The sequence below is a fragment of the Petromyzon marinus genome, chromosome 46 (genome assembly GCF_048934315.1).
Source record: "Petromyzon marinus isolate PM22_M1 ecotype Great Lakes invasive population chromosome 46, UKy_Petmar_22M1.pri1.0, whole genome shotgun sequence".
NCBI classification, from domain to species: Eukaryota; Metazoa; Chordata; class Hyperoartia; order Petromyzontiformes; family Petromyzontidae; genus Petromyzon; species Petromyzon marinus.
In genome coordinates this window covers 16,116,941-16,129,092 of record NC_133712.1, presented here as the reverse complement: position 1 = coordinate 16,129,092, position 12,152 = coordinate 16,116,941, and the positions used below count along the sequence as shown (strand labels likewise).

Sequence of the window (12,152 nt, the reverse complement as noted above, 5' to 3'; positions counted from 1 at the left end):
GGCCGTCATTAATACCGTGGGTTTAGGCACAGGGCAGTCGGGCTGGATGTACTCACTGTGAGGAACGAAACCGTGCCTTTAGGAGGAACCTTGCGTCAGTAGTCGCCACGAGAGAGCGCTCGAACGGCACTCACCTTCCACTTGGTCTTCGCGAAGTTCTTCTCGATCTGAGCGCAGACGCCATCCTTGATGTTCTTGTCCGATGCCGCATTTCCGGACACCCTTGAGGGCACACAGAGAGAGAGAGAGAGTGCAGCACACTGATCTTTGGAGAGGGATGGAGATTCGCGGCCTGTCTCCCTGTCACTCACAGCTTCTGGAGGGGCACTGGCGTTTGTGTGCGGTGTGTATGCGTGGGTGTATACAAACACCACTTGCCCTAACGCTATGATAAAGGCTATATGGGGGACCTTTGTCTTTGCATGTGTGGGGAGCGCTGGTGTAACAACAGTTGGTGGGACAAACCTGGCGACCCGAATTCGCTTCCTGCTCAAGGCCAACACCGGTGATGATAATCAGCCTTGAATGTTTTACTTGGTGCGGTGTGTAAACATCGCCACTAGGGAGACAAAGGTGGCTGAGCGTGGTGTTGGCCACGCCACCCCTTCATGTGCTGTTACGGCCTTCATAGGTACTCGCGGACAGCGCTTGCCCTAACAGTCTGTTGAGGCTATACGTGAGATCTTTGTTTTTTGGGTTGGAAGACAGGCAGGTAATACAGGCAAAGAGGGAGAGAGACATTGAGGCAGATAAAGGTAAAGTGAGATGAACATTCTGTAAATGCTTCATCCGGCACTCCAAATTCTTCGCGCGCACAATATATTAATTTTGGAAACTGTCAAAACATCCCCAGCCGAACTCCCTGAAATGAAAAGCATTTTGAGACGTGAAGCTCAACGAGGTTGTGCTTCTCCGATTAGCACGGTTGGCTACGTACGGTGCAAAAGACGTTCAACATGCATACATAAACAAAAATTAGTGTCATTACGGAGAAGACAAATAATTTAATTTGCGCAACCCATCAGTCACACAGCCTTCTGGGAGTGCATTTTCTCAGCAGTATTGGGGTTTTTTTATTCTTCTTATTCTTCTTTAAAAATACTACACTCTGCACTTAGTGTGTCGTCAGCAGAGCGTTACTGAACAAAGGTTACTTGGGTAAAGGAAAGGACATAATTCCACTATTATCATCATATATTTTGATTGTTGATTTCATCAGCAGTCTTCACGTTTGATATACAGTGAGGGAAAAAAGTATTTGATCCCCTGCTGATTTTGTACGTTTGCCCACTGACAAAGAAATTATCAGTCTATAATTATAATGGCAGGTTTATTTGAACAGTAAGAGACAGAATAACAACAACAAAATCCAGAAAAACGCATGTCAAAAATGTTAAAAATTGATTGTCATTTTAATGAGAGAAATAAGTATTTGCCCTCTCTGCAAAACATGACTTAGTACTTGGTGGCAAAACCCTTGTTAGCAATCACAGAGGTCAGACGTTTCTTGTAGTTAGCCACCAGGTTTGCACACATCTCAGGAGGCATTTTGTCCCACTCCTCTTTGCAGATCTTCTCCAAGTCATTAAGGTTTCGAGGCTGACATTTGGCAACTCGAACCTTCAGCTCCCTCCACAGATTTTCTATGGGATTAAGGTCTGGAGACTGGCTAGGCCACTCCAGGACCATAATGTGCTTCTTCTTGAGCCACTCCTTTGTTGCCTTGGCCCTGTGCTTTGGGTCATTTTCATGCTGGAATACCCATCCACGACCCATTTTCAATGCCCTGGCTGAGGGAAGGAGGTTCTCACCCAAGATTTGACGGTACATGGCCCCGTCCATCGTCCCTTTGATGCGGTGAAGTTATCCTGTCCCCTTAGCAGAAAAACACCCCCAAAGCATAATGTTTCCACCTCCATGTTTGACGGTGGGGATGGTGTTCTTGGGGTCATAGGCAGCATTCCTCCTCCTCCAAACACGGCGAGTTGAGTTGATGCCAAAGAGCTCCATTTTGGTCTCATCTGACCACAACACTTTCACCCAGTTGTCCTCTGAATCATTCAGATGTTTATTGGCAAACTTCAGACGGACATGTATATGGTCCCAGCTGCCTTGAGATCATTGACAAGATCCTCCCGTGTAGTTCTGGGCTGATTCCTCACCGTTATCATGATCATTGCAACTCCACGAGGTGAGATCTTGCATGGAGCCCCAGGCCGAGGGAGATTGACAGTTCTTTTGTGTTTCTTCCATTTGCGAATAATCGCACCAACTGTTGTCACCTCACCAAGCTGCTTGCCAATGGTCGTGTAGCCCATTCCAGCCTTGTGTAGGTTTACAATCTTGTCCTTGACATCCTTGGAGAGCTTTTTGGTCTTGGCCATGGTGGAGAGTTTGGAATCTGATTGATTGATTGCTTCTGTGGACAGGTGTCTTTTATACAGGTAACAAGCTGAGATTAGGAGCACTCCCTTTAAGAGTGTGCTCCTAATCTCAGCTCGTTACCTGTATAAAAGACACCTGGGAGCCAGAAATCTTTCTGATTGAGAGGGGGTCAAATACTTATTTCCCTCATTAAAATGCAAATCAAGTTATAACATTTTTGACATGCGTATTTCTGGATTTTTTGTTGTTATTCTGTCTCTCGCTGTTCAAATACACTTACCATAAAAATTATAGACTGATCATTTCTTTGTCAGTGGGCAAACGTACAAAATCAGCAGGGGATCAAATACTTTTTTCCCTCACTGTATATAAATAACAACTGGCTTCAAATCCACAGATTTCAAGGTGAGAACAAATGAAACATTGATCCACAATGCTTTGTCTAACCCCTTGAACTGAACACATATTTTACCCGTGGGAGGTTTTTTTTCCCTCCCTAAACTCATCGATCTGCCTTCTTTCTCCGAGCCGAACGATGCTGACGCGGGGCCCGCTGTGGGCCGCGCGTACGCTAACACGACCGGAGCGATCCCTTTGGCTTTCAAGGGCAACATTTCGTGCGTGCGAGCGCACGTGTGCATGGGGCGGAGTGGTGGCACAGCGGTTGGCACGTCCTAAATCGACTTGAGTCGACTCCCCCCCCCACCCCCCCCCCCCCGGCTTATGGTTAACAAAGGGGGGGTTGAGGACTCGGCTATTGGAAGGTTGGGGAGTTCAAGTCCCAGGCGGAAGTCGAACTTATCAATCATCCGTCTGGGGTCAATATAAAATGAGCACCGCTTGAAGCGTTGGACAGGGGCGAGATGTTAACTACCTCGCCTGGTATGCAGGAGGTCGTGGGTTCGATCCCGACCCTGAGGTGTGCTGTATATTTGGAGTTTGCATGTCTCTCTCTCTTGCATCATCATCACGGTGGCGGTTTTTCCCCCCACATTTTGAATAAATATGCGTTTAGAGTATATGGCTGCTATAAATGTCCACGTGACAATGAGCCACTTCGTTGAGCTATCATTTACGTGGCCAGGTCCCTTCTGAAAAAGAGCTATGTAGCTCAGTGGGCCCTACCTGGGAAAAAAATTTTGGTAAATAAATAGTTTTAGTTTTACGTCAGTGACGGGTAATTAAACTTTTTCTTGGGACCCCACTCATTACCAATCCACCTTGGTCACAAATCCCCCATGACCGACACAATGCATGGTGGCCTTCATCCACGAGTGGACCGATAAGGCGATGTATTGTACATTCTTATTATGGTAATTATTATTACACTAAAGCATATACATGCGTCGAGCCTATTCCTTCCCACAGCACCACCCCCCTCTGTACTGTGATTCCAACGAAGCCTGCGGAATGATGAATTACATTTGAAACCATCGCTGGCTCCGTGAATGCATGCGATCCCTGTGCAGCGCCGGCAGCCCTGGTGTGTACGCCTGTGCGTGTGGTGCGCAGAGGGCGCGAGTCACGAGGTTCGGGGGCTCTCCTGGCTGCGCTCTGGGGAGAGGAGACGCGAACCCAGGGGGGCGGTACCCGGGACACGACCTCGAAATGGGTGAACGCTTGCTATTCTATCGCCGGCGCTAGGGGGGGGAAGGAGGGGAGGTGGGCCGAGGGGGCCGTGGTGTTCGCGGGTGCATGCGCACCCTCTCGACACTCATTCGAGAGGCGGCGGCAACGCCTGAGCTTCACAGCAAGAAGAACCCGGGTTTGATTCCCAACTCGGTCTCGCTTCTGCGCGGGGTCTGTATGTTCTTCCCCTGTTCCGCAGAGTGACATCGCGAGTGGGCGAGTGTGTGTTTGTGAGAGTATTTGTCCGCGTGCGTGCGTGCGTTGAAGTTGCATGTTCTTCCACTGTGCTACCTACACACACTCACACTTGTCAATCTGCCTGCAGAACGGTGGAGGAACATACAACCTTCCACACGCAAGTAACAGCGGCGAATATCTGAACCGGTCCTGGGCCTCCCATAGGTCGACGCAGCCTCAAACGAGCACCTGGTGCGGTGTGTAGTAAACATCGCCGCTCGGGAGTCAAATTCGGCCGGGCGTGGTGCTGGGGCCACCCGTTCCTCCTCTGTGTGCCGTGCCGGCCTTCATAGGTGCTGCTCGCTAACAGCACTTGCCCCAAGAGTCTGCTAGAGGCTACGGGGTGGGGGTGGGGGGTATCTTTGTCCTCGTTGTCGTGGCGTTGTCGTTGCTGTGTGAGGACAAGGGACCTACCACGGGTGGGCGATGGCCTCCTGCGCAGTGATGCGCGTGTTCTGGTCCACGTCCATGAGCCTCGTCACCAGCTCCTTGGCTGCACGACACGCACACACAGCCGCTCAGAGCCACAATGAGCACAGCTGCTCAGAGCCACCATGCCCACACAGCCACTCAGAGCCACAATGAGCAGAGCCAGTCAGAGCCACCATGCCCACACAGCTGCTCAGAGCCACTATGCCCACACAGCCGCTCAGAGCCACAATGAGCACAGCCGGTCAGAGCCACCATGAGCAGAGCCCGGTCAGAGCCACCATGTCCCACACAGCTGCTCAGAGCCACAATGAGCACAGCCGGTCAGAGCCACCATGCCCACACAGCCGGTCAGAGCCACTATGAGCAGAGCCGGTCAGAGCCACTATGCCCTTTAAGAAAGAGGTGGGGCCTTTAAGAAAGAGGTGGGCCCTTTAAGAAAGAGGTGGGCCCTTTAAGAAAGAGGTGGGCCTTTAAGAAAGAGGTGGGGCCTTTAAGAAAAAGGCGGGCCCCTTAAGAAAGAGGTGGAGCTATTGCCAGTACATTCAGTAATATACGGGAATTACGATTTACGAGTAACATTAGTACAAAAAACATTACTAAGGATTCTGTATGGTCTGGTATGGGAGGAGGTCCATGGGGGTGACACCGTGAGTTACCGCACTGGGTGACACCAACCCCAGTGACGCCACTGAGCACACTATCAATGAAATTCACCAAAAGTTACCGTACACGAATAATATATTGTACTCTACGGTAAAGCTCACACACGTCTTCGTGCGCGACGCAAAAGTGGTTCGTGTCCAGGGTAGTAAGTGGGAGGTGGTGGTGGTGGTGGAGGCTGAGAGACGACGGATAACGAGAAGCACAGGTGATGATAGACGTGAGCGCATTGTGGCGGGGTTGAGGCGACGCAGATCCAGGTGGGCGGTGTTCATCGTAAGGCGGCGACGTGCTTGCGGGACCACGTAAAAGGGTGGAGAGACGTAAATCGTGGGGTGTGCGTTACTGTATCACTCACATAGCAACTCCATCCCTGCGCGGTCCATCAACCCCACCTCTATACTCTGGATTAGTCGCCGCTGTGTGCGGGCCATTTGTACCCACCAACTGCTGGGTGAGGGCCTCCCCCACTCACTGCGGGTCATCGTCATTACTTGAACATTCCGTTGCTGAAGTAGGAGAGCATGAAAGGGGGAACGTAGAATAGCGGTACAACAACGAATGCCGTGGCACTGCCCCTGTGCCGCCCACGGCGTGGAACGGGGGCAGCAGCAGCCGCCTCGGGCAGCCTGACCGTGCGTTGAGGCCACTCGTTCTGCTGGACGCCCACAGAACTACTGGAGAATTGGGGGAAAGTGCTTTGTGGCTCGTCGGAGTGCCCCCGGATGAATAAAGAATCGGATTCTGATCAAGGCACTAATCCAGGCTTAAATCTTCTGAGATTCGACAATATTGAACGACTTCCGAGTGATTTGGCCATTGGCTGTCAAAACTCAAACGAAACCGAATTCAGAATTAAGGCGCTCAAACGAGAAAGTTATCATCTTTTGAAGCCCGTGGTGGAAATTCCACATTACCATGGCGGGAGTCAATTAAAAACATTTTCAGGAAAACCTTAATTTTGCTTCCCATTAATTGGCACTCATTTTTGCCGCCCCAAAAAGGATTATGATCTCAGCCAACCCACGACTGGGATTTGAATTCGCAACTTTGGAGTTTAATTGCACTAAAAGTCTCAGCAACCCACGGCATTACCGAAGAAATTGAAAACAGCGGTGCACAAACATCATCGATATTACATTAAATATTAAATCTATATTAAATTAACCTAAATGTAAGAACAGCAGATCATTGCTGTACAATCTCCATATCGCGTTCCAGGGTGCCCCCGTGTGTAAGACGTTCACCCCCCACCCCTTCCCCCCATCCCCCATAGCGCACTTTCACAAGTTACGGGAGTCATCTTTTAGGAAGACACTTCGCACGTACACTGCTACGCGCTTCACTCTTACGCGTCCAGGAAAAAAAGAAAACGAGGGAAAGAAGATTTTTTTTCCTAAAACAAGGCAGTCCCCGGGTTACGGGAAGGGGTTAGGTTCCTGAGAACGAAACGTAACGCGAATTTTCCGTTATGTCGGAAACTGAACAATTTTCCCCAAATATCAAAGATAAATTCCATTGGCCTTAATGCTCGTGTGAAGCTCGTGTGAAGCTCGTGTGAAGCTCGTGTGAAGCTCGCGTGAAGCTCGCGTGAAGCTCGCGTGAAGCTCGCGTGAAGCTCGTGTGAAGCTCGTGTGAAGCTCGTGTGAAGCTCGTGTGAAGCTCGTGTGAAGCTCGTGTGAAGCTCGTGTGAAGCTCGTGTGAAGCTCGTGTGAAGCTCGTGTGAAGCTCGTGTGAAGCTCGTGTGAAGCTCGTGTGAAGCTCGTGTGAAGCTCGTGTGAAGCTCGTGTGAAGCTCGTGTGAAGCTCGTGTGAAGCTCGTGTGAAGCTCGTGTGAAGCTCGTGTGAAGCTCGTGTGAAGCTGCTCGCGCGAGGTTCAAGGCCGCTGCCCGCCTTACGCCCTCTCGCCCCGCGGTATGCATCCGCGACCTCGCCGCGCCGCACCGCAAACATTTCCGCGCACTGAACCTTTTTTTTTTCGTGAACGCGATTCATGGGGAAGCGTTTCCATGAAGTCACGTAGGTAAAAAAATGAAAACGACTAAATTCAATCACGACGTTTCGGGCGCGACACAAGCATCCTTCTTCGGGTGGGGGACAATGTAGCGAAAGCACAAAGGCTTAAAGTGTGTCTCAGAGGTGGTTGTGATGAGGGATTATATAGTCGCGGGGCATGGAGAGAGGGGGGAGGGCATGGTGAGTGTGGGGCGGTGTGTGGGCTGGGAGGTGAAGTTGGGAAGCTGAGGGTGCCCTGGGAGGCAACGACTTGGGCCGAAACTGGGGGCTTTGTGATGTCGATGGCGGAAGTAGATAAGCAAGCTAGGATTAAGCCGCATTTTGCTATGCTGCCGGGTGGGTATATTTCACCTACGTGACTTTACCGAAAAAAACAAAGAGTATGAATCCTTGCAGTCACGAAAGCTTCAAATCGAGAATTCATTTCCGTAAAGTCTGGTTTCCGTAAGTCGGGTCTTCCGCAATCCGGGGACTGTCTGTAACAAATACCTTTCAACGATAGCAACTAAAAGTAACAACAAATATTTATATTTCTGACGGCGTCACCACCCCGTCGTCACTGCTACGCCGAGCGTCACCGGCCGGACGAAGCCATCGTAGATCCGAGCAGAAGCAGCCAACGGGAGCGCTCAAGAAACCCTGAAGGTGCTTCTTATTAAGTAACCTTTGTAAGTACTACCAAAATAACATAGGGAGTGGCGGCGCAGTGGTTAGCGCGCTGCGCTAGGCACCCGAGTTCAATTCCAGATCACGGCCACCAACACCGGTGACAACTATCTCAAGCGGTCCCTGTGCCACAGTGCCGGCCTTCATAGGTGCTGCTGCTCGCTAACAGCACCACTTGCCCCAACAGTCTGTTAAGGCTACATGGGAGAGGGGGGGTGAGGGAATCTTTGTCTGTGTCAGTGAACGTGCCTTTGTCGGACAAACGGGAGTCGTGTCGTTCCCAGCGTTGCGTAGCTTGGGGATGCTGCGGATGCCGGCAAAAATAAAACTCCGCAGGTTTTTTTACCAAAATACCAAAAAATGAACTAAGCCTCCTTTTGGACCGCCGTGTAAAACCCGTGCACGCGCGCGCGGAGGTGCCGGAGGTCTCACCGGCATCGGAGATGTCGTCCCAGTACGGGGAGTCGAACTCAAACTCGGCGCTCAGGATCTTCCGAAAGAGGTTCTTGTCGTGATTTTCGTAGTCTTCCTCGTCCTGGTCATCGTAGAAGGGGGGGTTTCCCGAGAGTCTGGCGCGTAGGGAGGGAGGTCGGGGAGGGGGCCGTTATCTGACGGAAGGCTTCGCGCACGGCACCGCAAGTCCACGTGGTTACAATCACCATGGTCTCGTGACGCGACGTTGAAGGAGTCTAAATTTGTATTCAAAGCTTTCGTGACTGCAGTAATTCATATTCATGAGGCCTCCTTTGCCAGTACCAAAATATACTGATAGGGGTTTTCCCATTTTTTTCTGGCAACAAAACTGACACCGTTTGCAAGGGATCATGTTAACAATAACCACAATACTTGCAGTCAAAATTTAAACCGTAAACAATACTCTGATAATTGATAATTTTAATACTAATTTAAATGATCAGAGTATTGTTTTTTGTTTTAATTTTGACTGCAAGCATTGTGGTTAATGTTAACATGATCCCTTGCTAAAGGTGTCAGTTTTGTTTCCAAAAAAACGGGGAAAACCCCTATTAGTTTGAAGGAGGCAATTTGAGAAATGCGTGTTCGTGACTGCGAACATAGCAGGTGTCGCATGTCGCCGTTACTTCAACAGCACGCAGCAATCATTCAGCAGTCAACTTGCCGGTACTGAGTAGATGTGGACGTTGCGTGCAGGCGTGGAGCTGTGCAGATGTGCAGGAGTGTGTGGACGGGGGGGGGTGCAGGTGCGTGCGTGCGGGTGTGTGGGTGTCCATATGCACAGGTGTGTAGGGTCATTGTTGACAGCACTTGCCCCAATTGTCTGTTAAGTCTTCACGGGGGATCTTTTGTCTTTGCCCTTGGGAGCGCGGGTGTGGGGGTGTGCAGGCGTGTGTATGTGTGTGTGTAGGTGTGTGTAGGTGTGTGTGTAGGTGTGTGTAGGTGTGTGTAGGTGTGTGTGTAGGTGTGTGTGCAGGTGTGTGTAGGTGTGTGTGTAGGTGTGTGTAGGTCTGTGTAGGTGTGTGTAGGTGTGTGTAGGTGTGTGTATGTGGTTGTGGTTGGCACAGTAGGGGGCACAGGTGGTGCATCAGCCAGTCATCTCAGTCAGTCGACCCGTGGCACCTTGGTCTGCCCCGTGACCTCCTGCCGGCGGGCGTTCGACACTTCGCGTGGCCTCGGGGTGCACATAGCCTGGCACAAGCGTCGTGGTGACGTCACCGCCACTTAGTGGAGAATGGCGGTTGTTGTTGTTGTGTATGTGTGTGTGTAGGTGTGTGTAGGTGTGTGTGTAGGTGTGTGTATGTGTGTGTAGGTGTGTGTAGGTGTGTGTGTAGGTGTGTGTAGGTGTGTGTGTAGGTGTGTGTAGGTGTGTGTGTAGGTGTGCGTAGGTGTGTAGGTGTGTGTGTAGGTGTGTATGTGTAACCGTGTGTAAGTAATCTGCAGCGCCACACCTATTACCATCATTAGGGGAAAAACGGTGATCCAATCTCCGACCCCCAGGAACAGGTTTGCAGATTTGCTGAGCATTTCTGTAAAGGTCCTGGAGGAGGGAAAATCCCTCAGCCAGGAAAACATCGTGGCACAAAGTGAGGATGACCCTGCTGAGGCTGCAGTGCCTCAAATATTGGAAGAAGTCACCCCCTGTGAGTAGCTGGCTGAGGTGCCATCTGTTGAGGAAGTACTGAAGGCGATCCGGAATCTGAGACCAGGAAAGGCAGCGGGCAGAGATGATCTCCCAAGCGAAATGCTGAGGGAGGGTGGCTTTTGTGTACAGACTGCCCTATATGACATCATAACAACAGTCTGGACCACTGGACGGGTTCCGCAGGATTGGAAGGATGCCCTGGTGGTCCCCCTTTTTAAGAAGGGGGCATCTCACTCCTCAGTGTGCCGGGAAAGGTCCTGGCAAGGATTATTCAACATCGCCTTGCCAGGCACTCTGAGGAGAGGCTTGCGGAGCCCCAATGCGGTTTCAGGAAAGGGCGGTCCTGCACAGATGCCATATTTTCTATCCGTCTGCTACAGCAGAGGTGTAGGGAATTCCAACAAGACCTACATCTCTGCTTTATTGACCTGGTCAAGGCCTATGATACCATCAGTAGGCGTGGGCTCTGGGTCGTTCTCCGTGCTTTTGGAGTACCTGACCCTCTGCTCACGATCCTTAAGGACCTTCATGATGGTGAGCGGGCTCGGGTAAAACTACGTGGCCGGGAGTCAGAGCCATTCCCTGTACACATTGGGGTGCGACAGGGATGTCCTCTGGCTCCCACATTATTTAACATCTATTTTGACCACGTAGTCCGTGAAGCTTTCAATAGCTGTACCGGGGGAATCTCCATATGGTACAGATATAATGGGAGGCTAATCGATGCCCCAGTGCGGTCAAGGGATGGCTCCCTATTGCTCAACCACGTTATGTATGCTGATGATTTGGTAATAGCTGCTCAGTCAGAGGAGGAGTTGGAGACGCTGCTGCTGAGACTGGAGCATGCCACTAAGAGGTGGGGCCTTACCATTAGCCCCACCAAAACTAAGCACCTGCCTGGGTATTTTGTACCATCGGACACTCCACCCCCACAACTCCCAATCGGTGATGGGGCAGTTGTGGAGAGAATGGAGAGTTTCCCATACCTGGGCAGTGTGCTTATGACTGGCTCCAGTTTAACAGCAGAGGTCTCACTCCGAATCAGTCGAGCGACAATATCTTTTCATCGGTTGCGTAACGCCGTGTGGAAGCTACCTGGTCTGTCGCTCCGCACTAAGCTTCAGGTCTTCTCGGCCACGGTCATTCCCTCCCTTCTCTACGCTTACGAAACGTGGACCCCCCTAATGGAACATCTTCGCCGGTTAGAAACATTTAGGCTGGCCTGCCTACGATCCATCCTGGGTTTAACCAGACTGGATTGTGTGAGGAGCTCACAAATCCTTGAAAGATCTGGGCAGGGTCCCATCGGTGAGCTCCTCCGGCAGGCAAGGCTGCGATGGCTGGGTCATGTAGCCCGCATGCCCAGCCACCGCATGCCGAAACAGCTTTTGTTTGGCCGGATTGAGGGGGCTAAGCGGGCGCGGCACGGGCAAGAGAAGAGATGGAGTGATGTGGTACAGGAGGACGTGGAGCTGAGTGGACTTGCCGATGACTGGTACCAGCGGTGTCAAGATCGGCCTCTGTGGAGGAGGCTCGTGAAGGATGCTACTGGGCAGTTGGAGGCAGTCGCCCTCCAACAACAACGGAGGGCGGAGGAGCGACGCTCACAACAGCGAGCGGAGCGCCGGGTGGCTAAAGCACAGCAGGTTGGCACAGTAGGGGGCACAGGTGGTGCATCAGCCAGTCATCTCAGTCAGTCGACCCGTGGCACCTGGGTCTGCCCCGTGACCTCCTGCCAGCGGGCGTTCGACACTTCACGTGGCCTCAGGGTGCACATAGCCTGGCACAAGCGTCGTGGTGACGTCACCGCCACTTAGTGGCGAATGGCGGTTGTTGTGTTGTTGTTGTTGTGTAGGTGTGTGTGTAGGTGTGTGTGTAGGTGTGTGTGTGTAGGTGTGTGTGTAGGTGTGTGTGTAGGTGTGTGTGTGTGTAGGTGTGTGTGTGTAGGTGTGTGTGTAGGTGTGTGTGTAGGTGTGTGTGTGTAGGTGTGTGTGTGTAGGTGTGTGTAG

At 51.4% G+C, this 12,152-nt stretch overlaps 1 protein-coding gene across 2 annotated transcripts in view; it reads right to left on the bottom strand.

Moving 5' to 3' along the window:
* Positions 1-12,152, bottom strand: part of CAMKV (CaM kinase like vesicle associated) — a 190,203-nt gene that overhangs the window by 17,350 nt on the left and 160,701 nt on the right. For both annotated transcript variants that reach the window (XM_076074259.1, XM_032971449.2), the window contains 3 exons: positions 8,457-8,593; positions 4,666-4,744; positions 135-222 (listed from right to left, as the gene is read on the bottom strand). In XM_076074259.1, coding sequence (XP_075930374.1) covers positions 135-222; positions 4,666-4,744; positions 8,457-8,593 — 304 coding nt within the window. The remainder of the gene's footprint in view (positions 1-134; positions 223-4,665; positions 4,745-8,456; positions 8,594-12,152) is intronic.